General features: G+C 45.3%; 2 protein-coding genes across 4 annotated transcripts; one reads left to right on the top strand and one right to left on the bottom strand.

The window, feature by feature from the left end:
• The first annotated feature begins 10,504 nt into the window (after positions 1-10,504).
• Positions 10,505-16,335, top strand: LOC124691282 (putative adagio-like protein 2). Of its 2 annotated transcripts, XR_006998892.1 has the most exons (3): positions 10,505-10,951; positions 14,015-15,686; positions 15,884-16,335. XR_006998892.1 is itself a non-coding variant. In XM_047224559.1 (2 exons), the coding sequence occupies exons 1-2, from the start codon at positions 10,701-10,703 to the stop codon at positions 15,615-15,617; spliced, it is 1,854 nt and encodes a 617-aa protein (XP_047080515.1). In that variant the 5' UTR covers positions 10,505-10,700; the 3' UTR covers positions 15,618-16,335. The 2 variants fall into 2 exon arrangements, 1 of the variants encoding a protein (XP_047080515.1); XM_047224559.1 differs by having other exon boundaries at positions 14,015-16,335.
• Positions 16,336-16,919: 584 nt separating this feature from the next.
• LOC124691281 lies at positions 16,920-19,820 on the bottom strand. 2 transcript variants are annotated; one of them, XM_047224557.1, is made up of 3 exons: positions 19,488-19,820; positions 17,653-18,610; positions 16,920-17,330 (listed from the first exon to the last, which is right to left on the bottom strand). In XM_047224557.1, exons 2-3 carry the CDS (start codon positions 18,558-18,560, stop codon positions 17,294-17,296), a joined length of 945 nt encoding a protein of 314 aa, XP_047080513.1. In that variant the 5' UTR covers positions 18,561-18,610; positions 19,488-19,820; the 3' UTR covers positions 16,920-17,293. The 2 variants fall into 2 exon arrangements, with proteins under 2 accessions (XP_047080513.1, XP_047080514.1); XM_047224558.1 differs by lacking the exon at positions 19,488-19,820 and adding an exon at positions 19,321-19,372.
• Positions 19,821-24,562: the final 4,742 nt, after the last annotated feature.

The raw sequence follows: 24,562 nt of genomic DNA, 5'->3' as shown, positions 1-24,562 counted from the left end.
GGTTAGCTTGGCGAAGGACATGTTCTTGTATGGTTGCTCTTGTTTCTTCATGTAGTTTCTTCATGGCGGTGGTGCGTTCGTCGAAGTCCATGTTGGTCCTTTGATGAAGAGGGAGTGGAAGGATGTCGAGTGCCGTTGGAGGTTCGAATCCATAGACGACCATGAAGGGACTCCGTAATGTTGTGGAGTGTTTGGCTCGATTGTAGGCGAATTCCGCGTGGGGAGGCAATCTTCCCATGACTTCAAGTTTTTCTTCACAAGTGTGCGGAGGAGTGTGGAGAGGCTTCGATTGACCACTTCGGTTTGTCCATCGGTTTGAGGGTGCGAGGATGACGAGAACAATAGCTTGACTCCAAACTTGGCCATGAGCGACTTCCATAGATAACTCATGAACTTGACGTCTCGATCCGACACAATGCTTGCCGGTATTCCGTGTAGGCGAACCACTTCCCTGAAAAACAATGAAGCAATGTGTGAAGCATCATCGCTCTTATGACATGGTATGAAATGAGCCATTTTTGAGAACCTATCCACTACCACAAAGATTGAATCATGCCCATGCTTTGTTCTTGGTAAGCCTAACACAAAGTCCATGCTTATATCCGACCAAGGTGCATATGGAATGGGTAAAGGTATGTAAAGACCATGGGGATTGGATGTTGACTTAGCTTGTAAACAAGTGGTGCAACGGTTGCAAAGGCGCTCCACGTCTCGCTTCATGCGTGGCCAATAATAGTGTGTGGATAGCATCGAAAGAGTCTTGTCGCGTCCAAAATGACCCATGAGGCCACCTCCATGTGACTCTTGCAAAAGCAACTTACGAAGAGAAGACTCGGGTATGCAAACTTTGTTAGCTTTAAACAAGTAGCCATCATGCAAATAGAAATCATCAAAGCCTCGGTCAATGGAACACTTTTCAAAGATTGGTCCAAAGAAAGAATCGGAAGGGTAAAGTTCTTTGATCTCCTCAAGACCCAAAATGTGAAACTCCAAGCGGGTGAGTAGAAGAGTAATCTTGCGGGAAAGTGCATCCGCAACCACATTTTCCTTGCCCTTTTTGTATTTGATTACATAAGGGAAGGACTCTATGAACTCAACCCACTTAGCATGTCTCTTGTTCAAATTGTGTTGACTTTTCAAATATTTCAAGGACTCATGATCCGAGTGGATGACAAACTCTTTTGGCCAAAGGTAATGTTGCCAAACTTCAAGAACACGAACCAAAGCATAAAGCTCCTTGTCATATATAGGATAGTTGAGGCGTGCGCCATCCAACTTCTCGCTATAATATGCCACGGGTTTTCCATTTTGCATGAGAACACCGCCAATCCCAAGGCCACTCGCATCACATTCTATCTCAAATGTTTTAGTGAAGTCGGGAAGAGCAAGTAGTGGTGCCTCGGTGAGTCTCTTTTTCAATTCATCAAAAGCTTTTTGTTGTGCTTTGCCCCAAACGAACGGAACATTCTTTTTGGTAAGCTCGTTTAAAGGGCAAGCAATGGTGCTGAAATCTTTCACAAATCGGCGGTAAAATCCGGCAAGTCCATGGAAGCTTCTCACTTGACCAACATTTGTGGGAGTGGGCCAATTGTGGATGGCCTCAACTTTGGAAGAATCAACTTCAATCCCGTTGGCGGAAACCACAAAACCAAGAAAAACCAATTTGTTTTGAGCGAAATGGCATTTTGGAAGGTTGGCAAAGAGCTTCTCGTGGCGTAAGATGCATAAGACTTCTCTCACATGTTGAACATGGTCCTCGAGATTTTTGCTATAGATGAGAATATCATCAAAGTAGACAACCACGCTCTTGCCAATGAGAGGTCTCAAAATGTGATTCATAAGTCTCATGAAAGTCGAAGGAGCATTGGAAAGACCAAATGGCATGACGAGCCATTCATATAGACCAAGTTTGGTCTTGAATGCCGTCTTCCATTCATCACCAATCGCCATGCGGATTTGGTGGTAACCACTACGCAAATCAATCTTAGAGAAAATGGTGGCACCACTCAATTCATCCAACATGTCATCTAAACGCGGAATGGGATGGCGATAACGGACGGTAATGGCATTGATGGGGCGACAATCCATACACATCCGTTGCGTCTCATCCGGTTTAGGCACAAGAATCACGGGAACGGCACAAGGGCTAAGGCTTTCTCGGACATACCCTTTAGCGAGGAGGTCTTGATTTTGGCGTTGTATCTCCTTGGTATCTTCGGGGTTGGTGCGGTAGGCGGCGCGGTTTGGTAGCGGAGCGCCGGGTATGAGGTCGATGCGATGCTCGATGCCCCGAAGCGGTGGTAGTCCATGAGGTAGCTCGTCGGGGAAGACGTCTTGGAACTCCTTCAAAAGAGACAACAAAGACGAAGGAATGTTTGTTAAGTCGTTAGTCTCCTCCGCGAGGCCCTTGCAAATGAGCACGTAGTGTATGGTGGTGGATGGGTTGTCTTTCACTTCTCTCCACTCGCTTTTTGTGGCTAGGAGGACACTCTTTCTCTCACTCATATGTGGGTGGTGGCGCTCACTCTCTTTTTGGTGGGTAGCTCCCTCTCCTCTCAACTCACTATGGTGGATGTGGTGTTGTGCCCTCGCTAAAGCCTTCGCATTGTCGGCGATGATTTGGCTAGGAGTCATTGGGCGAAGCTCGAACTTCTTGTCCTTGACCTTGAAGGTGTATGCATTGGAGTAACCATCATGTATGGCCTTCTTGTCAAATTGCCAAGGGCGGCCAAGCAACATGTGGCACACGGTCATAGGCACCACGTCACACTCGACGGTGTCTTCATAGGGTCCTATCTTGAAGTTGACGGTGACGGTGTGTTGAATCTTGACATTGCCCTTGTCACTCAACCATTGGACATGGTATGGATGAGGATGCTTGCGGAGGGCGAGGTTGAGCTTCTCACATAGCTCGGTGCTTGCCAAGTTGTGACAACTCCCACCATCGATGATGACCTTGATTGACTTGCCACCAATGCCGGCACGCGTTTGGAAGATGTTGCATCTTTGGTCTTCCATAGCTTGGGGTTGAGTGGTGAGCACTCGAGTGACCACAAGAGAAGGGCTTGGATCATGTGTGCATAAGAGAGGGTCTTCTCCACTTTCTTCATCATAGTGTTCCTCATTAGCAACGGCGGCTTGCACTAAGGCTTCATATTCACCTTCACTTAGAGTCTCTATGTCACCATTCTCCATAGTGATCATGACCTTGGTGTTCTTGCACTCAAAGGATTTGTGGCCTTGGGTGCCACACTTGAAGCAAGTGACATTGGAGGGTCCCGTAGAGGCCTTAGAGGAGGCGGTGGAGGATACCGTTTGCTTCATGCGACTTTGTATGGAAGGTTGCTTGGAAGATGTAGAGGATGCGGTTGGCTTGACACTTGTTGTAGGAGTTGATGTGGCAAGCTTGGAGGCGAAGTATTGCTTGGACTTCGAGTACTTGGTGTCCTCATTCACTTGACGCTCGGCCTTGGAAGCTTGGTGAACTAACTCAACCATGTTGGAGTATTGTTGGAACTCCACAACTCTCTTGATGGGGTAGTTGAGGCCATTGAAGAACCTAGCGATGGTTTGGTCCTCGGACTCTTGGATGTTTGCTCGCATCATAGTTAACTCCATTTCCTTGAAGAATTCTTCAACGGTCTTGGTGCCTTGCTTCAACTTTTGGAGCTTGTTGAAGAGGTCGGTCTTGTAGTGTTTAGGGACAAAGCGAGCTTCCATCTCCTCCTTCATGTCTTCCCAAGTATCAATTGGAGGATCTCCTTTTCTTCCCTAAGAGTGACAACTTGTTCCCACCAAGTGTTGGCATAATCTTCAAACTCGAGGAGGCCATGGCTACTTTCTTGGCACCGGAGTAGTTGTGTATGCGGAAGATCTTGTCAACCTTGAGTGCCCATGAGAGGTAGGCCTCGGCATCGTCTTCACCCTTGAACTTGGGCATGTTGAACTTGAGTTTCCCATACATGTTCTCTTCATCTTCCAAGTTGCGGCGGCGAGGACGGATGCCTTCATCTCTTGCGACTTGAGGTGGTAGAGGAGGTCTTCCACGACCAACCATAGCATTGGGTTGGCGTTGGAGGTGAACACTAGCTTCACTTGGCTCATGTTGAGGATGTTGTTGCGGGTCTTGGCGAGGTTGTTGGTGTTGCCCAACTATGGCCCTCTCATCTTGATCATGTTGTGGTTGTCCTCGGCCCCTTTGGTCATGGTGAGGATGATTCCGGAGATCACGCCTTGGTGGATCTTGATGACCTTGGTCTTGAGCATCCACATGTGCTTGACGATGAGGTGCCGGGTCCATGTTGTGGAGGACGTTGTCTTGGGGTTGGTCGTCATGCCCATGGTGGGCATGGCGAGCCGCTTGATGTCGATCTTGGTGAAGAGCTTGTTCTTGTTGCGGACGTTCATGAGGACGAGCATGGCGATGGAACTCTCCGCGCCTTGAGTTGGAGCGAGAATCATCATGACGAGCGTGCGGTCGACGAGAGTGATGATGATCTCCATGCCTTGAGTCGGAGCTTGAGGACGAATGGCGATCACGGGAGTAGTCATCATGTGATGATGTCGATGACGATGAGGAAGTAGAGCGATGTCGATGTCGACGACCCAAGTTGTTGATGGCGCGCTCGAGGCTATCCATGCGCCGCTCCATGTTCGCATCATTGGCCGTCACTTGGTCATGCAAGTTGTCCGTAGCTTCACGGAGAAGGTTCATATCTTGGTTCACTTGGCCGAAGTTGTGGGCCACTTCTTGATATTGTTCATCGATGCGTGTCTCGAACAAGTTGAGTTGGTCCTTGAACTCTTGGCGTTGCACCCATAGGTTGTGTTGGGTGGCCAACCTCTCGGAGGGGCGTAGGACCTCATCCTCCTTTGCTTGGTCTCCATGCCTATCCATGATCACAAGACAAGAACTATGTTGTGGATGTTAGTGGAAGGAGACTACCTCTCACTCTTACCGTGGTAAGATAGTATTGAGGCAATCAACCAAGCCGAAAGTAAGACCAATTGTATCGGGACACACACACAAATGCACACGCAAAAGCTAGCAAATATGGTGTTAGGAGTGGATGGTGGAAAGCCAAAAGACAAAATCCAAAATCGAGTATGTTGTTAAGAGTGGGTAAGGTCCAAAAATCCAAGTGTCAAAGTGGCGATCACTATAAACACGGAAAAATGTGGAACTCACACACGGGATGAACGGGGTTAGTGCAACCAAGGAACGAGCGGAAAAATGAAAAACCCCTAAGCAAGGGTGCTCAATGTCACACTAACGCAAGAAGAGATCGAAGCTAGGTTGCATAGATTAGAAACACCAAGATTCGCACGAGGTCTCTCTTCTCTATCTCTCTTGCTTGCTTAAAAGCTTTTCACTCTTTTTGTATCGGTGGCACTTTGCACTTTGCTTTTCTCTTTTTTTTTTCACTAGCACACTATGCTCTTACTCTTTTGCTGGCCACTCACGAGCTCTACTTACGAGCTTTACTCACACAACGCACACCCTCACGGTCGGGACCTCGTGCGATGTTTCGCAACACTCGGAAGCTTCGCTCGTGGGATAGATCGCAAAAAGAAGAGGGCTACAAGGGTTACTGCAAGTTATACCTGCGATGGTGGTGGTGGTGGTGGTGGTGGTGGTGGTGGTGGAGATCGCCGGATGTCGAAGTCGAAGGGGCGTTGCGTCGCCCGGTCGGAGGCCCGGTTGGACCGGGTTCTGGACCGGCCCGGCCGGTTGCGTGGCCGGTTGACCGGATTCTGGACCGGTCCGGCCGGTCTGTGGCCCGGTCGACCGGCTGCTCAACCGGATTTCGCGGGATGGAGCTTTCTCTCTCCTGTTCTTCACGAAAACCAAGCCAAAACGACCAAATCGAGAGGAAACGATGGAATTGGAGGCTAAAAGTTGGGGAAATAGTAGATCAAGCACAACAACACCAGATCCACGGAGCAAAACCACTCAAAACTCAACCAAATCACAGATCGGTCCAAAGGCAATTTGGGCTATTTTTTTTTTTGGAAAATTTTCTAGAAACGAAATTGGGTGGGTGGAGGGTCAAAATCGCGGTAACCAAAGGCTGCTGATACCATATGATGAGATCTGAGATCTAGGGTTTGGCCCGATCTCGCGAATTGACCCAAGATTCGAGGGGAAAAGATGGGAGAGCGCGAGGAACACGAAGAACACGAGGAACACGAGACTCACGCACGCACACCGACCCGATACAACCGATACTTACCCTCGTGGCTCGATGGACCACGCCAATAGAATCACCCGGGAGAGACTCGAGGTAGAATCCCGGAGGAGAGATCGGTGTTGGAGCAAGGGAATTGGTAAGGAGAGAGAGTGCCTTGCACTAGAATCTCACATAGCAATTCACCAAACAACAACAAAGGTTGCCTTGATTACAGAGGGATGATACCCAAGGGAGACTAAGCTCAAAGTTAGGTTTGAGTTCTAAACAAGTCTAAAGAGCCAAAGGGGTGTTTGGGGTGCTTATATAGTCTTACAAGACGACATGGGCCGAAAAGGTAAGTTTGGGCCGAAAATATAGCTTAAGTCGTGCAGGCCGGTCAGGGAGCCGGTCAGACCGGGCCTGTGACCGGGCGGGCCGGTCCTGACCGGGCCTGTGACCGGGCGCCGACCGGACGAGGTCCCGAAGCCCCGGTATGTTGCCCGGATGGCACGAGCGCCAAATCCGGTTTGGACCGGGCGGCCCGGTCAGGAGGCCGGTCAGACCGGGCTAGGGACCGGGTGGCCCGGTCAGGAAGCCGGTCTGACCGGGCTCTGGACCGGCCGTCCTTCTTCTCTTCCGTGCGCTTTTCGGGCGACGTCCAGTCCAGCTCCGTGTACATCTTCTCGATCAGCTGCTCCTCTCCTTCCCTTGACCATGACGTACCGTCCTCTCCGTGGTCTTGATGCTCCACGTACCTAATGACACAAAGGGTTTCGGCATGAGGTAGCATTCCATCCAATGGGGTATCTAGGTCGAGGGAAGTGAGAAGCGAGTTCACCTTGTCGTGTAGAGCTTTAACTCGAGCCCTTGTCATTGGTCCACTTGGGGGACTTGTTGGCCTTGATGTAGTGTCGTTGGTGAGCGGGGCTACATCATGGATGCCAGGAGACGCAGTGATATTCTTAAGTACAGTACTAGGGCACCGAATCGAATGTCATAATACAATGTGCAGGTGCATTGGATGAATTCTATGCTGCTGGCGTCGACGAAGGTGCCTGGTTATGTATTTTTGTTTCGGCTTTTTTTGGTTGCTGCCTGTCATCGCTTACCCGAGAGGGTAGCACTCCAAAAAGTGGAGTTAGCATCGTCCAACATGTCATATCCGTGGCGTGGATAGGCCCAAGCATGCAAAGAGCATGTACACCTATCTTTTTTGCAAATGAATACCAATTGCGCTTTATTGCAAAAGTGCAGTTTGTGTACTTTAAGAATGTGGAAAGAACATAGTATATGAGTAACTATAACAACCTTGCCACTTTTGTCAGAATTTTTTTTTTGTAGAAATTAATATACTCCAAACTTTGTATATGCGAGGGCTGCCAAAATTAAGGATGCATAGGTACAATATATGTTTTCTATACAGTTGATGTTCTTGTGAACAATCTTCATAGTTCTTGTTAGAGGATCTCCACCGGCGCGTCCAAATAGTCGCTGGCACAGACGCCGGCACTGTATGGAGGGCGCCGGCACTGCATCCTCTATTTAGGGTTGCTGTTCTCACACCGGCGCCTCCAAACCGGCGGCCCCAATAGGAGTTTTTTTTTAGAAAAACTAAACATTTACTTGTAGTTTCACTTTCATGTCATTCAGGATCGATGAATGAATAATACTTTAGGGCAAATCCGAGAAAAACATTATTCTCTCCTCGACCCCGGATGACATGTGAAACCTGCTTCATCTCTAGCCTACTACCTGCTGGCCACCCGGCTCTATGGAGGTGGACGCTCTCCCGATGCTCTCTCCGCTGCTCCTTCGTCGTCGATTCCTCGCTGCTCTCTCCGCCACGAACGTCAAGTAGGCGGCTCTATCCGCGGCCAACGCATCCTGACGCAGCTGCTGCTCTAGCTCCTCCCACCACCGACGGTGATCCAACTCCTGCCTCCGTAGCCGGAGCTGCATCTCCGCCAAACGCCGCCACTCGTAGACTTCAACCTGACGCTGCTGCTCCTCCCGCATCAACCGCCGCAGCGCAAGCTGCTCCCACCCCTGCTGCTGGCCCACCTCCCACCGGCGCTGCCGCTCCGCCTCCCGCTGCTGCCGCGCCTCCTCCCGGTGCCGCCGCTCCGCCTCCTGGTCCTGCCGCTCGTCCGCGACAAAGGCATCTACGGTCGCTGCTAGCGCCGTCTCCTCCCACGCCTTGTACTCTGCGAGTTGCGGGTCCTCCTCCACCACTTATACGACTGCCTCTAGCACCTCCTCCCACGAATCGAACATTGTGGTATTCTTTAGGGTTTAGATTTTTGCACCAATGAGGCGGGGGAGGAGGGATAATATAGACCGGCGGCGAGGCGAGAAACCTCCCGCGCGGCATCGTGGCGGGAGAGTTTCTAGCCCGGCGTCGTGGCGGTAAAATCTCGCGCGGCATCCTAGTGTCACTGATATGCGGCTCCCACGCCCAAAAAAAATTGCCTCGCGAGGCACCGGCGCGCCCGATTCGCGCCCTCGCGTAGGGGCTGGCACAGGCTTGCTGGCGCTTCTATTGGGCTCGAAAAAGTGCCGGTGTTATTTGAGGCGCGCCGGTGAACCCATTTTCGCCGCCGACTCCCAAAACGCTATCGGGGCCGCTATGGAGCATGCCGGTGGAGATGCTCTTAAGCGCATATATGTTTTAAGGGAGTTCGGTACACAAATATTAAAATTATATCTTAAATACTGGTACTGCATATGTGTGAATGGGATGCGTCGATGTTGAGTTGGTGAGACGCCCATGTACAAATTTGCACTTTTTCTCTTCGCTGTTTTTGTTTGGCATTTTTTCGCAGGTAGCACACCCTTTTATCCCCTTTTGAGTTTGGATCAATCAAATGTGGTTGGAGTGTCAACCTACAAACATTGCATTCAGATCCACCACTTCAGTCGTGGCAAAAATAAATAAAGCACCAGTTAACTAACTGAAAGAAAATTCTAGGAAGTAGATGATCTGGACACATGTAGTGAATGCATGTGTAATTCAGTGTAGCACATCGGCGTAGGTTAAGTTAGGTACTACTGTCCAATCCACACGATGTAACTTTCCCTCCAAACCAACAAAAGGTCTTTTTAAAATACGATATAAACTTGTGGTTGGAGTACAAGCATAAAAACACGTGTCCCTGTGATCTATCTTGCAGGTAGGGTTATTTCTAGGAGAAGATCTGAAAATTGTGTACTAGAAAGTTTCTTTTGTTTTGGAAGGATGCCAACTCAATTCAGCGGTTTCGGTCTTAACACTCTTGGGGGCATCGTCGTGGAGCTCAGGTTACCTTTAGGCGTGTATCATTGTCATTGACGGGTAAATTCTCGAAGCCCTTAGATGTTGTTGTCGGACGTTCTTCTATCTTTTACACGTGATTTTGTTCCCACCTCTCATGTTCCTTGTTGTTTGCCGGTAGGATTGGCGCTCCCCGACCTAGAGGAAGAGGACATGCGGTCCTCTCCATCTACAGCTTGGTGGGTGCGGTGCAACGATGTCCGATGGTTTTACAAGGAGGTGTAGTGTCACCCTAGTTGGTAGTCCGAGGTGCTTTCCGTGGGGTGTACTCCTATTTTTTCATCTTTTTTTTTTAAAAATATTCGGTCTGCTTTATCGGAGGGTTCCCTCGTCACTTTGTGCCGGCGTGACTTTATTTATAAAGCGGGTTGAAAAATTGTTTTAAGGACATGCAAACTCAGTCCAGCGGTTTCAGTATTGTCGACGATGACGCCTATGTCACCACCCTCGTGGGGGCGTTATCGTGGATCCCACTTTACCTTTCGGCGCATCTCGTCGTCTCAAGTGTTTCCGCTGTTTTCAAAAAGATGATTGAGAAAACACCATTGTTGTAAGTTGACATCGTTGGCTCTATCCTAGTGGTATCACCATAATATTTACAACCACTCCTGGTTTCATTGCTTTTATTTTTGTAGGGAACTCAGAGAGCTTCTATTCACTCCTGTTTTCATTGCCTCGAATTTGTACTTATACATGAAAATCACGTGCAGTAACAAAATACTTTCAACTTTCTTCAATGAAAATAAAAAAAAACAAATACCTTTGGAGATGCTATAAGAAACAAAAGCAAAAAACAGTAGCCCAAACAAGCACAAGTCTTCCTGAAAAGAAAGGACCGGCCACTCATCCATCCAGTCGCACAACCCTGTCGTGCTCTGCTCACTCGACACGAGCGAGCACCACCGGCCAGACCGGCCACAGATTCAAGCCGTCCATCCCACCAACCGACGGCCCAGATCGCGCTCGCTGGCCCCCAAAGCCAAACCCCGCACGGCCTCTCGTCCTCCTCCACTTGCTCCTCCACTCGTTGGTTCCTCGCTGCCTTGCCTTGCCTTGCCTTCGTCTTCCTCCTCCAGATTAAATCCACCTATTTAAATCCCAATCCCCCAACGAACTCCCACTTTAACATCAATCCGCGCTAGCGTCAGCGGACGAGGAGGCGAGCTAACCCTAGCCAGGCTCGCCCCGCCATGGGATAGGGCTTCCTCTGCGCGGGCGCCATGGAGTGGGACAGCGACTCGGACGGCAGCGGGGAGGAGGACGAGGAGGAGGAGGGGGTCGGGCCGTGGGGCGGCGGCGGCGGTGGGGGCGGAGGCGCGGGGTTCTCGCTGGCGATCGAGGGCGTCCTCGGCGGCGCGTGCGGGCTTGTTGTGTCGGACGCGCTCGAGCCCGACTTCCCCATCATCTACGTCAACCGGGGGTTCGAGGACGCCACCGGCTACCACGCCGAGGAGGTGCTCGGCAGGAACTGGTGAGTCTCTGATTCCAGGCTCCGTATTCTGCTTGGCCCGTACATGGCGAATTCGGGCGTGGTCGCCCATCACGATTCGTGCCGCGCGGGCGTGGTGCTCGTTTATGCTTTGTGGGGATCTGGGTACCACATGCTACGAATACTAGTGTTTAGATTGGAAATGATTTAGTGGAGCAATTAGCAAAGAGCAGGAACTGGTAGTTCAATTGGTCTGCGGAATTAGCTAGTGTCTACTGTTATTACATTTTTTCTGTTTGGTGCTGATAGCAGCGACCCGTGTTAATAAGGGAAATGGCCCATGAGAAACATGGGCTTACTGTTTGTTCACGCTACAGTCTTTTTGTACCCACTTAGGTTTTCATTGCTATATATTTGATTGCTTTTGATGGAGGGGATACACAAATCTCTAGCTATCATAGTTAGGAGTCAGAGTACTTTAGTCCCAAAAAGGGCTCCGTTGACATGAAAACGAAACAGCAACTAGAATCATCACTATGTTATATCTACTTATTTAGCCTATCATATCAGCAACAAAGGATGCGAACTACAGTTTTTGTGTAACCGCTTAGGACTCATGCCGTGCGCGATGTTCGTTTATGCTTTGTGGGGATCTGGGTACATTGTACCAATACTGGTGTTTAGATTGGACATGGTTTTTAGTGGAACAAAGTGCAGGAACTAGCAATTCAATTAGACAATTAGTTTGCAAAATTAGCTAGCGTGTACTGTTATTACCTTTTTCTTTTCTGTTTGGTGCTGATAGCAGCTACCCGTGTTAAGTTAAGGAAAATGGCCCATGAGAAACATGGGCTTACTGTTTGTTCACGCTACTTTTTTATTTGTAACCACTTAGGTTTTCAGTGCTTTATATTTGACTGCTTTAGATGGACGGGATACATACCTCTAGCTCCCCAGCGAGAACAGTAAAGGAAGACATATCATAGTTAGGAGTCAGTATTTTAGTCCATAAAAGGGCTCGTAAAGCAAACAGCAACTAGAATCACTATCTTATTTACTCATGTAGCCAAACATCTCAGCAACGAAGGGCAGTAGCTAGTAGTGGTTCAATTAGTTTGCAGAATTAGCTAGCGTGTACTAGTATCTGTTTTCTGTTTGGTGCTGATATCAGCATCGCTGCTAAATTAGGAAACGGTTGATGAGAACCATGAGCTGGCTGTTTTTTTTTTTTCAGCTAGGCAACGCAGCGTGCCCCGCGTGCTGTCCGTTTGTTCTTTGTGGGGATCTGAGTACATCCTACTCACTAGTATTTATAAATTTATACTGCGAATGATTTAATGGAACGAAGGGAAGGAACTAGTACTTTGATTAGTTTTCAGAGTTAGCTAGCTTATACCAGTATCTATTTTCTGTTTGGTGCTGATACCAGCATCGGTGTTAAATTAGGGAAATGGTCCATGCGAAACATGAGCTTACTGTTTGTTCAAGCTACGTTTTTTGGCAACCACTTAGTTTTTCAGTCGTTTATATATTTGATTGATTTAGATGGAGGAGATACATACTTCTACCTCTCTTGCGAGAACAGTAATATTGTATGGAGGAGTCAGAGTATTTTAGTCCAGTTAAGGGCTTTGACTAGAATCACCGACAGTCTTTGGTTAGCTGTCTCTTTTTGTTCATGGGTCTTGCCTCTAACAAAAATGAAATCAGTTTGTTATTTAATGGCTGCACTTCTACTACGATATCTTATCTTTTTCTTGAGGCGCTGCCCCGTTTTTAACTAGTTATTAAGATCGATTTAGGATGGAACACCTGCCTGCTTTTTGTTAGGGTGCCAGTCCTCTTTGAGTCGAAACAGTGTGAAATAAGCAGAATGTCTGTGGCTTTTGTCATCTGGCCAAAATGTTTCAGACAACCTATAGCTCTGGTCTAGTCAATTCTTCCCATTCCAAATTTTTGGAACTGTACTCTTCTACTTCTACCCGTTAGCAGCCTGTTAGCCACTTACCTACAACCAATTGTAAATTAACTCTGTTTTATTTACACTACATCTTATTCTTTTGGCACTTCCTGTAGTACTACTTTCCTGGTTGGTGCATCCATTCACTTTCCAGATGAGTTTCCTCAGACCGTTCTTTAAAAAACATTTGTTGTACAGTATCACTTATTTTGCTAGAAGTTTGATTTATGATGAAAACTTATTCAGCTACTCAACTGTCTTAGGCTTGAAATATTATGCTATCTGGGGAAGCAGTAAGAGGGATCACTGATTTAGTATCAGGTCTAACTATTAGTCTACAAAGCTGCAGAAAGGAAAAGGACCAGTTTGTGATTAATGATGTTTGAGAGTTGTGGTTATGTTCAGGAAATGGTGTTTACTTGACAAAACATCATAATGTTGTTTAAAAAAAATCTTGATAGGATAAATTGAAATATTGAAATGTCAATGGAAAACTGAAACGGCAACTAATACTTGTCAAAGGGCTCTCTTCCTGATTTATGAGTTTTTATTTGAAGTAATGTGTGCGTGTGTGCGAGCAGGGGGTTTGGATGAAAATGAAATGTTTTAGAGGAAGGGAAACACAACCTATTTGAGCCCTCGGTGCTCTAAACTGTTCGAATAACATAGGTGTTTAGAAGTTGCCTGGAGACACATATGGTGGATGTGCTGTCACTAGTATGCCACACCATGTTGTTGTATGCAAGCTAATAGTTGGAGCTTTTGGTAGAAGTGGCTTAATTAATGGTGTTCTTTAGAATTACCAGGGATAAAGTTGTTAAGGCACACCAATGTTAGGGTTCTTGAACAGTGAGGTGTGACGAACTCCTGACCGTAACTTGCTTTGCTGATGTTATCACTTTACAATTTACATATGATTATGAGCATGGGAAGAAACAAAAATAAATACATACAGTCATGCTAATCAACTTGCTATCGAGTCAAAGATACATCTCTTATTTGCTTATCTGGTACAAGTTTTCAAAGACTCCATTTTGATTTATGGCTATCATGCAACTTAGTTGAAAAGGTTATGTTCGTCATTTTACTTGTACGTTCCTTAACTTACCATCTTATTGACAATTATTTTGGTACTTCTTTCGCAGCCGGTTCTTGCAATGCAGAGGACCATTTGCTCAAAGAAGACATCCTCTTGTTGATGCTGTAGTAGTTACTCAGATTCAGAGATGCTTAGAGGAAGGAACTGAGTTCCAGGGTGATCTGCTGAATTTCAAGAAAGATGGTTCCCCATTCATGACGACTCTGCAACTAAAACCCATATATGGAGATGATGAAACAATAACCCATTATATGGGCATTCAGTTCTTCAACGACTGTAACGTTGATTTGGGGCCGTTGCCTGGCTCTGTGGCAAAGGAAGTTGTGAAATCGATATGGATTGCACCAGATAATACTATCCGATCAAGTCCAACACGGAAGGGTAACTTTTGCTCTGAGCATTCTAATCTCTTCCAACTGAGTGATGAGGTACTGTGCCAGAAGATCCTATCAAGATTGTCACCTAGGGATATAGCATCCGTAAACTCTGTATGTAAACGTTTGTATCACATGACAAGGAATGATCACCTTTGGAAAATGGTTTGTCAAAAAGCATGGGGCAGCGAGGCTACTCGGGCTCTTGAGAATGTGGCTGGCACAAAAAGTTTGGCATGGGGACGGCTAGCAAGAGAGCTGACCACATTGGAAGCTGTCGCCTGGAGGAAATTGACAATTGGGGGTACAGTGGAGCCATCTCGCTGTAATTTCAGCGCTTGTGCTGTAGGGAACCGTGTTGTACTTTTCGGTGGGGAAGGTGTTAACGCGCAGCCGATGAATGATACATTTGTGCTGGATTTGAGTGCCAGCAAGCCAGAATGGAGGCACATCACTGTGGGCTCAGCTCCTCCTGGCCGCTGGGGCCATACCCTGTCATGTCTAAGTGGATCACTGTTGGTTCTGTTTGGTGGATGCGGAGGCCAGGGCCTGCTCAATGATGTCTTCATTTTGGATTTGGATGCAAAACATCCAACATGGCGTGAGATTTTTGGCCGTGCACCACCAGTTCCGCGGTCATGGCATAGCTCTTGCACACTGGATGGATCAAAGTTGGTGGTTTCTGGTGGCTGTGCTGACTCTGGTGTGCTTCTCAGTGATACTCATCTCTTAGATGTAACAATGGAAAGACCTGTTTGGAGGGAGATACCTGCACCTTGGACTCCACCTTCTAGATTGGGGCACTCGCTCTCTGTTTACGATGGCAGGAAAATCCTGATGTTTGGTGGTCTTGCTAAAAGTGGCCCTTTACGGCTCAGGTCTGGTGATGTATTCACCATGGACTTAAGTGAAGATGCACCATCCTGGCGGTGCATCACTGGTAGTGGAATGCCAGGAGCTTGTAACCCAGCTGGAGTTGGCCCACCTCCTCGCCTTGATCACGTTGCCGTGAGCCTTCCTGGTGGGAGAATCATGATATTTGGTGGTTCAGTAGCAGGTCTTCACTCTGCTTCACAGCTTTACCTCCTGGATCCAACCGAAGAGAAACCTACCTGGAGAATACTGAATGTTCCAGGGCGCCCCCCGAGGTTCGCCTGGGGCCACAGTACCTGCGTTATGGAAGGAACAAAGGCAATAGTCCTTGGAGGACAAACTGGAGAAGAGTGGACGCTGACTGAAATACATGAGCTTTCTCTGGCAAGCTCATTAGTTTGAGATCTGAAAGTCTCAGTCAAGCCTACAGGTTCCTCAAAGCCATGCAATACTGAGTTACTCTGTTGGCAGGTTAGTTGTGTATGCTTGAAAGGAGACTGCGATTAGTCTCGAGTAGATCAAACCTGGTTACTCCCACAATGTCTCGGGAGTTGCCTCATGTAGTCTATGAAGTAGGAATATGCTCTCGCTCCTATTGTTGTTTGTTTGGTCTAGTACAAGATAAGTAATTACCGTTCATAACCCTTAATATGTGCTGTTCTCATCAGATGTTTCCAGCACTCTGATAGGGAAAACCGAAGGGGCTGGTGTTGTATAGTTGGAATCTCTGGTGGGACACTGCGATGCGCTTCTGTGGCTGGGTCCCTGGCACCACAATGAACAACCCTGATGATGTTGTAATCGCTCTGAAATTTCGATCGCCTGGTCGGTTATGTTAAGTTTTGCTTTCTGTACTATTTCTATTTTCTGTGGGTGGGCGGCATCGTGAATTTTACCGAAGCAGGAGTTTATCCTGTTGCCGTACATTGTTGCTACTTCAGCTGACAGAGACCTTTTCAGTTATACCTTTGTAACACTGATTGTAGGTAAAAGTATCAGGTTTGGTTGTATGAAAAATAGGGAGATTCGCTTCCTCGCTACATTTTTGTTGTAGAATGTAATTTCACAATTTACAGAGATCCTGTTACAGCAATAGTAATCATAAGCTGATATATATGTATATGCCATGTTGGACTCCATTTTGAGATCTGGTTTTTGGGGAGAATGAGAACCCCCACCAGTTCTAATAAACTCTTGCCTCCAGCTCCTAGTTGGATGCTAGTTGTGCAAAGAGTTGCGTATCCTGGTGCTTTGTCCAATTATAGTTGGATGCTAGTTGCGCGCAGAGTTGCGTACCCTGGAGCTTTGTGCAATTCGCATAGGGCAAAGAGTTCACTGAACAAACAATTCTCCCAACCAATCACCTAAGCCAAGGTTCCGTGGCCATAGCCGATGGTTTAGCCGTGCAAGCAAGTGAATGGAATATCAGCTTTCCATTTCTAAATAAAGCACCAAACAAACGGAGATCCCATCCAAGTCATCTTCAATCCATCGGCACAGCACTAACGGAAGCCAGGTCAACCAGGAATCAAGCAGCAAAGCGATTGATTGAAGCAACCAGAAACATATAAGATTCAGACAGACAACATCAGTTGTGCTTCTGCACGAAATCACAGTTTAGTTTAGACACCAGTACCAATCAATCAAACGCATCCCAGCACGGAAGCCATTCTACAACAGCCCCAGCAGCAGAAGCAACGCACATCACACAACCCAGCACTTAACACAACCTTCTTTTCGAGATACAAAATCAACTGGAAAGGTTTCCTGACAAGCATCGCACACGGAAGATTCCGCGGTGGTGTTTTTACATAGTGGTTTCTCAGACAGAAACCGAGACAGACTATAAGGTACTTTGTAAAAGCTAAGATATTTACAAGAAGAATCTAAGATGGGGACACCTGAAATGCTTGAACAATGAGGGGAAGGTCTGCTGCTACTATCTTGTAATATGCACAATGAATTAGGACTGAGATAGCAAAGAGAAGGTAGAAAGAATGAAGTGAGCAGAGCTGGAACGGTTCTGATTGTTGCAGCATTGTATGTCAGGGCTGAGCTTTCTTTCTCGCCGCTTGATCCTACATTTGCGGGCGTCGGCGGACATACCTGGCATCCCTGGATTGATAGGAAAATTACATGTCAGTGAGCGCCGAAGTGAAACATAATCAATTGCTACAGTCTATAATACGAACTGATTTCACAGAAATCGCTTGTGCTGTTTTTTAAAGGATCAAGATACTGCTCAAGGGCTATATACAAGTAACAAAATCTAGTGGTTGATAACTTGAATTGCACAAATAAAATCTGGTGGTTAAAGTGATACCTTATTTTATGTTTTGTGAATAAAATGTTAGCACTCTATAGTGACCAAAGGCAGTAAATCTCTTAGCAACAAGCCAACGACAAAGAACAGGGAGATCAAAGTATAAGCGCAGACCTGTAATGACTGGCCATTCTCCTAGATGCCCCGGTAACTAGATATTCATCATCTACTCCACCAAACCTGATTTCTCTTATGCCTACGGATCTGGCCGGAACCTCGACAGCAAACCTTTCCTGAGTGGACCTGCTGACGTTCCTGCTTTCACTACCTCTCCTTTCTCTTGTCCTTGCTCTTCTCCGGCCTCTCGAAGATCCGAATGACTTGCAGAAAATACAGGACGTCCACCAGTTTCCCCTGACCCTGTGGAGAACTTCATAGTCATCACCAGCTTCATCATCCCCATACTCGATCACATAATCTCCCAGAACTATGCTATTGGGCACATGTGCATGTATCGTGCTCAAGACATCTATGATGTCAGACGATTGCTGGAAATTCTCCCAGTCAACTCGGCGAGCGGGATCAATTTCCGAAGGGCGGGAATTCGGATGCTTCTGCTGGGTGTGCTTCTGGAGGTCATGGAAGTTGCCAACATATGAACAGCAACTCTCTTCACAACATCTTTTCTTTTGGTTAAGATGCTGGCGGGCCTCACCGATAACAACCCACCCAATAACATCGCCTCTACACAATGGGCAAGCTGGGTGGTTGTTTGCATTTGATGAGATGATATGGATGCTATCGCGAGGGGCGATATTAACAGCTGAGACTTTCACGTTGACCGGCTGCCCATGAGCACCTTTAAACCGCTCGAGGCAGTTTGAACGGGACTTGTCAGTGTCACATACGAACGGCCTACAGCCTTTCTCATAAGATGTGCACCTCAGCAAGACCGCGTTGTGCGGAAAATCAAGACATATCGGGCAAGTAACATCCTCTGTCCAGCTTCTGTCAAGTTGTATGTCGAGGTCGAAAGAGCTCGGCTTCGCCACCTTCTTCATCACCAGATTTCCTGAACCCATGCTGAAACTTGAACGTCGGACGCCTACCGAATTTATCTTTTCATGACAGCCTGCATGTCATAAAGCAGCATGTCAACTTACTCTTGCACTCCCATAAGCAATAAAAGCAGCAAGACTCTGCATCTACATCAGTGCACAAATACTCCAATCATAAGCCTAAGAAGCTGCTACAACATGGTACAGCAGCAACTTTCCAGATCAGCCTAGTTAACTAGATACGGATCCAATTAGTTGTACTCGCATCTAGCATCTCAATTGATCAAGTAATGATCAGCCAAAAAATTTACAGGTGCCCCACCCTCACATCATTTGTCAAGATAAAAGTTGTGAATCATAATGATTTGTTTTGCTTTGTTAAATACCATTTTATACGATGTGCTTGAGAATTTACTATGTACATCGAGTATAATTCAAATGTGCAAGAGAAGGAAAACCAAGCCATCTTGTGCGCTACCAACTCTATGAAAACATTCCACCTAAATTTCCAAAATATTCGAATAGATTGACCAGAACCTACCATTTCAGCACAGGAACAAACAGTACCAGAAATTGGGGGAAACAATTCCTAGAACAACATGGCTGCAGTAAACTAATCATCACACTAGGAATAAAACTGGAGCAGATTTGGCACAAGAAACCAGTCAAAATCTACGCGGCAACTAACCAAAACCCAGAGACTAAAGCCATCCAAAATTAAAAATTAATTCAGTTAAATTCGCCATACAAACACCAAAATAGAAAAAAAAGAAATAACTCTGACACAGACAAGCTTGGTACTGCTACCCGACCAAATAAGAACTGCTGGGAATAACAAAAATCTCAGAAGGAGGTGGATCCACAACAAAATCTTCAGAATGACACAAAAAGGGAAAGAATCAGAGGAAGGGAAAGAAAGGAGGTGACGGGGGCGAGGCGAGAGAGACGTACCGCCGCCGGCCGTCGCGCTGGAGAGAGCAGCGAGCTACGGACGGAGGCTGAATCGCCGCCGCCTGCCTTCTTCCGAATCGCGCTCGCTCTCTCTCTCTCTACACTTTTCTCCTCTGACTCTCTCTCTCTCGGGCGCCCTTAATATTCCCTGCGATTCGCACCACCACGGCACCACTACTACTAGTCGACTCGTACAAGCATAAAAACTCCAACTTTTCTCTGCTTCCGTGAGGAAAGCCAACAAAAATCGAATTTCTTTATTGGGGCGTTTTCCCAACAGTACTGTATTTGGTTTGGTGTGAGAAATGACTCGGTGGGGGATGAGGGAGAAAGTGAAAGTCCGCTGTGCTGGGGTAGAGTGATGCGCACAACTCCAAAGCAAATGTCTACTGCTACTGTAGTTCTCTCTCCTTGCATCATCCGGCTGCCCTTTTCAACGCCTTTTGTTTTCTCTCCTCTTTATTTACTTAGATGACGAAAACACCCTTGGAACAATTTTCTGCTTAGACTTTCTTTAGTTTACACACGAGAGCTGAACAATTTTCTCCAGAATTTCTGGACGCAGTTGAAAATTAGAAGTACTTCATGCATTCACACTTACCTCTAGAACTCGGTTTAGTTAAAGTCAAACTTTATAAAGTTTAATTAAATAATTAGGAAAACATAATGTTCGTTATGAAGTATAATATTATATTATATTTTTTCGATAAAGGGAATATATTAATATTAAAAGATACCAATTACATTCAGCCTCTGCAACAACGCAACATTCTAATAGCAGTATGGATGCACACAACTAAAAAAGAAAAAGAAAACTTAAAAACTTATTATTATATGTATTTGGTATTAATAATATTGAAATTTTCACATATTTTTGGTTAAACTTTATAAAATTTGACTTTACCTAATAAAACTTACGAGATAAATAAAAATAGAGAAAATATTTGCATAAAATAAGGTTCGATGCATCAGATCGAATCAGACACGTAAAACTGAGGAGCAATCAAAACCCACTTGCCAAATGCCACTATTCAATTGGCCTCGTGGCTTTCATTCCCATTTGTTTAAGGGGCGGTGACCAAAGGTATTGTCCCACCTGATCCGAGCTTGCGTGATCACACATTCTCATTTTAATATCCTTCTCCAAATGTAAACACCAACAGCAATGTGTATCCTTTATTTTAAAATATATTTATTATATTTTAAAATATTAAAAATAAAAATAAAAATTAAAATTAACGTGTACTTCTTCATATGCTAAGTACACATGAAGCCTTTCCATGAAAGGCTACCTTGACATTTAGGCTGCGTAAAAAACATAAAATTTGGTGCTAAAACAAATGTTTTATTTTCTACATCGACTACAAAAAATATAGGTTCTCCATGGAACCGTACGAACACACATAAATTATCGAGATGTACATGGAAATTTTTTGTTAGAACTTTTTCATAATTAAAAATATGTTTCTGGTGAAGGAAGCATATACACTCGAAAGCTAAATTGAATTTCCATTTCGGTCCAAAATAATAAACGTTCAATTTTTAAAAAGGTGTTTTAGAAGTTCAAATAGAGGTGGTACTGTCTTTCTACTTTGTCTATTTTATTTTCTAGTTTCTATTATGAGGACTATTAGTGTTTTTCTAATAAAATTAGGGGAGATATCTTCTCGTAAAGAAATAAATAAACTGATACACTGGGCTATCTTATCGCATTTGTCTTGCATTTGATAATATCCTCAGCTTTGCAGTACGTACATTTTACTCGTATTTATTTAAGGTAAGGTTGATCGTATTTGGCGTCTAATTGAATAAAAGAGATTGATTCAGTTTATAAGAAAAATCCAGTCTAAAAACAATACTCGTACTGTATTATTTAGTATGGCATGATCGAGGATACAAGTCAATTGGCTAGACAAACAATTCTTTCATTACAAGGTGGCCGAGTTGTGGGCACTCGATCGGAGGTATGTACAAGTACACCCATGAGCCATGATGATTCGAATCTCGATATTCATGCCTACACATAGTACGATTGATGATTCTATAGGCATGTTGTGTGGTGTCAACTGTCACGACGGGCTTCTTCGATAACACTTTAATATTTTATTTAGGATTGAACATGATTAGGAAATTTGGAAGGTTATTTTTGCAAAGAGGTCCTTCAATCTATTAATCATAACAAAAACTATACAAAAATCCAAGGAGTAACACAAATTACAATGAAGTCCTTGGGCCATGACTACAAATAATGGAACGAGCCGAAGGTGTACCACCATCATCGCTCATGGGAGCGCGACAATGAATGTACATGGACTTCTTCGTGGGCATGACACGGGCTTCTGGGGTCGACTAGATTTCGGGATCTCTCAACACCCCCACATGGGTCGCTTTTTGCCTAGCTTACCTCATGCAACAAGTGTTGGACAACTCACTGTCTCTAGCGGCATGGACTCCCTTACCCGCTACATTTCCATTTTGTGATCAGGAACAGGAGACCATACATCACTTGTTGATGGGGGTGTGTGTGTTCTCTCATGAGGTCTGGGCTTGAATCCTTGTTTGCTTTGCTGGAGGAAGATGGATTGGATTTCGGAGCCTAACTCTGCCCTTGTGGAGTGGTGGGCCGAAGGATTTATGCCCTAGAGGCAATAATAAAGTGTTTATTATTATAACTTCATCTTCATGATTAAGTTTATTTCTTTATGCTATAACTGCTTTGTGTCTTGGATAGAAGATTCAAAGGAAAACTCATAAGCACATGTAGAGAAATAAACAAACAAGTGTTCTTGTAGTCCCGCCTCTAGGACTAGCTCATGTGTTGTTTTGAGAATCATGTTTTCCTGATCATGAGTATTGATAAATACTGATAACAGTGGGAGTAGATTGTTAAGGACAAGAATGGTACTGAACCGAGTTTTCTAGATATGCTATGAGACGTTATTCCGGTTATATAGTACTATCTATGTGTGTTCTTATGAGACCAATCCTTGTACCATGTGAGTATCAGAAATCTCATTCCTGAAAACATGTATTGGTTACCACCAGAACTCTAACGTAAAAGGAGATGAGAAAGGTGGTAGCCATATATGTTGGAAAGAGTGATCGAGGACCCGATGACTGCGGAGTGGGAATTGCTTATCCGGAATAATGAGAGATATCTTAAGGGCATGTCTCAATATTAGATGTCATCCAAACCATCTGGCTATACACGATTATAATATGTATTACAAGGACATTGGAATGCAAGACGAGAAAAAGAAATGAAACCGGATCAACGTTAACGATATAGTGATCAAGATTTAAATCACGAGGATATCAATGTCTCACCTCAGGATTTTCATAATATTGTGAAGCAATAGGATTGATACTATAAGATGTCATGGAAGGTTACCTAGTCATGAACAAGAGCTATGATGTCTACACACGCTTCTATTCTTGTAGACAGTGTTGGGCCTCCAAGTGCAGAGGTTTGTAGAACAACAGCAAGTTTCCGTTAAGTGAATCTCCCAAGGTTTATCGAACTCAGGGAGGTAGAGGTCAAAGATATCCCTCTCAAGCAACCCTGCAATTATGATACAAGAAGTGTCTTGTGTCCTCAACACACCCAATACACTTGTCAGGTGTATAGGTGCACTAGTTCGGCGAAGAGATAGTGAAATACAAGTAATATGGATGATTGTAAGTAGTAATTGCAATCTGAACTAAAAATGGCAGCAAGCAAACATGTAGCAGGAAACAAGGCCTAAGGATCACACTTTCACTAGTGGATACTCTCAACATTGATACCATGATTGAATACATTGATATTATCACTTCACTACGCTATTCTTAACCACTCTCCGGTTTGATAATAAACATAAATTCATTGCGTAGGTCCGCATAAGCATTCCTTAAAGTTCGCATTCTCAATCTATGGACACCCCATGCTGTCACTTTGAGCATACAAAGATGGTACTAACTAGTCACCATAATTCATAAGTCTTTCTAGAAATTAAGCATAAGAAACAAACATGGTGTGCACACTGTCACCTTCACACCGTTGGACAAGGTATTCCCGAAGATCACATAATAAAACCACTTGAGTAGCACAATAGTTGAAGCATAACATATACTTATTAAACTAGATTACAAAGCTCGTGATCACATAAAGATCATACATGGAGAGATAGATAGATCACATAGCTACCGGTAAAGCCATCAGCCTCGGGGGAGAACTACTCACTCCTCATCATGAGATCAGCAACAGCGATGAAGATGGCAGTGGAGTCGATGGAGATGGCTCCGGGGGCAATTCCCCGTCCCAGCAGGGTGCCGGAACAGAGACTTCTGTCCCCCGAATCTTGTCTACAACGGCGGCGGAGCTACGGAACGTTTCGTGGGTGGAGGCTTATTGATTTAGGGTTCATGCATCGGGAGGCTTCTTATAGGCGGAAGGGAGAGGTCGGTGGAGGCCAGGGTGGCCCACACCACCCCTAGGCGCGGGCCAGGGCTAGGCCGCACCTGTTGGAGATATGCCCAAGAGGCAATAATAAAGTGGTTATTATAATATCTTTGTGTTTATGATAAATGTTTATATACCATGCTATAATTGTATTAACCGAAACATTGATACATGTGTGTTATGTAAACAACAAGGAGTCCCTAGTAAGCCTCTTGTATAACTAGCTTGTTGATTAATAGATGATCATGGTTTCGTGATCATGAACATTGGATGTTATTAATAACAAGGTTATGTCATTAGTTGAATGATATAATGGACACACACCCAAATGAGCGTAGCATAAGATCAAGTCATTAAGTTCATTTGCTATAAGCTTTCAATACATAGTTGTCTTAATCCTTCGACCATGAGATCATGTAAATCACTTACACTGAAAGGGTACTTTGATTACATCAAACGTCATTGCGTAAATGGGTGACAATAAAGGTGGAATTAAGTATTTGGAAAGTGTGAGTTGAGGCATATGGATCAACAGTGGGATTTTTCCATCCTGATGACGGATAGATATACTCTGGGCCCTCTCGGTGGAATGTCATCTGATTATCTTGCAAGCATATGAATAGTTCATAAGAGA

Source organism: Lolium rigidum, chromosome 2 (assembly GCF_022539505.1).
Source record: "Lolium rigidum isolate FL_2022 chromosome 2, APGP_CSIRO_Lrig_0.1, whole genome shotgun sequence".
Lineage (NCBI taxonomy): Eukaryota > Viridiplantae > Streptophyta > Magnoliopsida > Poales > Poaceae > Lolium > Lolium rigidum.
This window is presented reverse-complemented; position numbering and strand designations above follow the sequence as displayed.

Excerpts from the sequence above, each read along its gene's own strand:
- LOC124691281 (XM_047224557.1), bottom strand. The coding sequence starts at position 18,560 with ATGGGTTCAGGAAATCTGGTGATGAAGAAGGTGGCGAAGCCGAGCTCT. Across the intron at positions 17,331-17,652 it reads AGAATGGCCAGTCATTACAG|GGATGCCAGGTATGTCCGCC; the intron begins GTCTGCGCTTAT and ends CTATCAATCCAG.
- LOC124691282 (XM_047224559.1), top strand. The coding sequence starts at position 10,701 with ATGGAGTGGGACAGCGACTCGGACGGCAGCGGGGAGGAGGACGAGGAG. Across the intron at positions 10,952-14,014 it reads GAGGTGCTCGGCAGGAACTG|CCGGTTCTTGCAATGCAGAG; the intron begins GTGAGTCTCTGA and ends CTTCTTTCGCAG.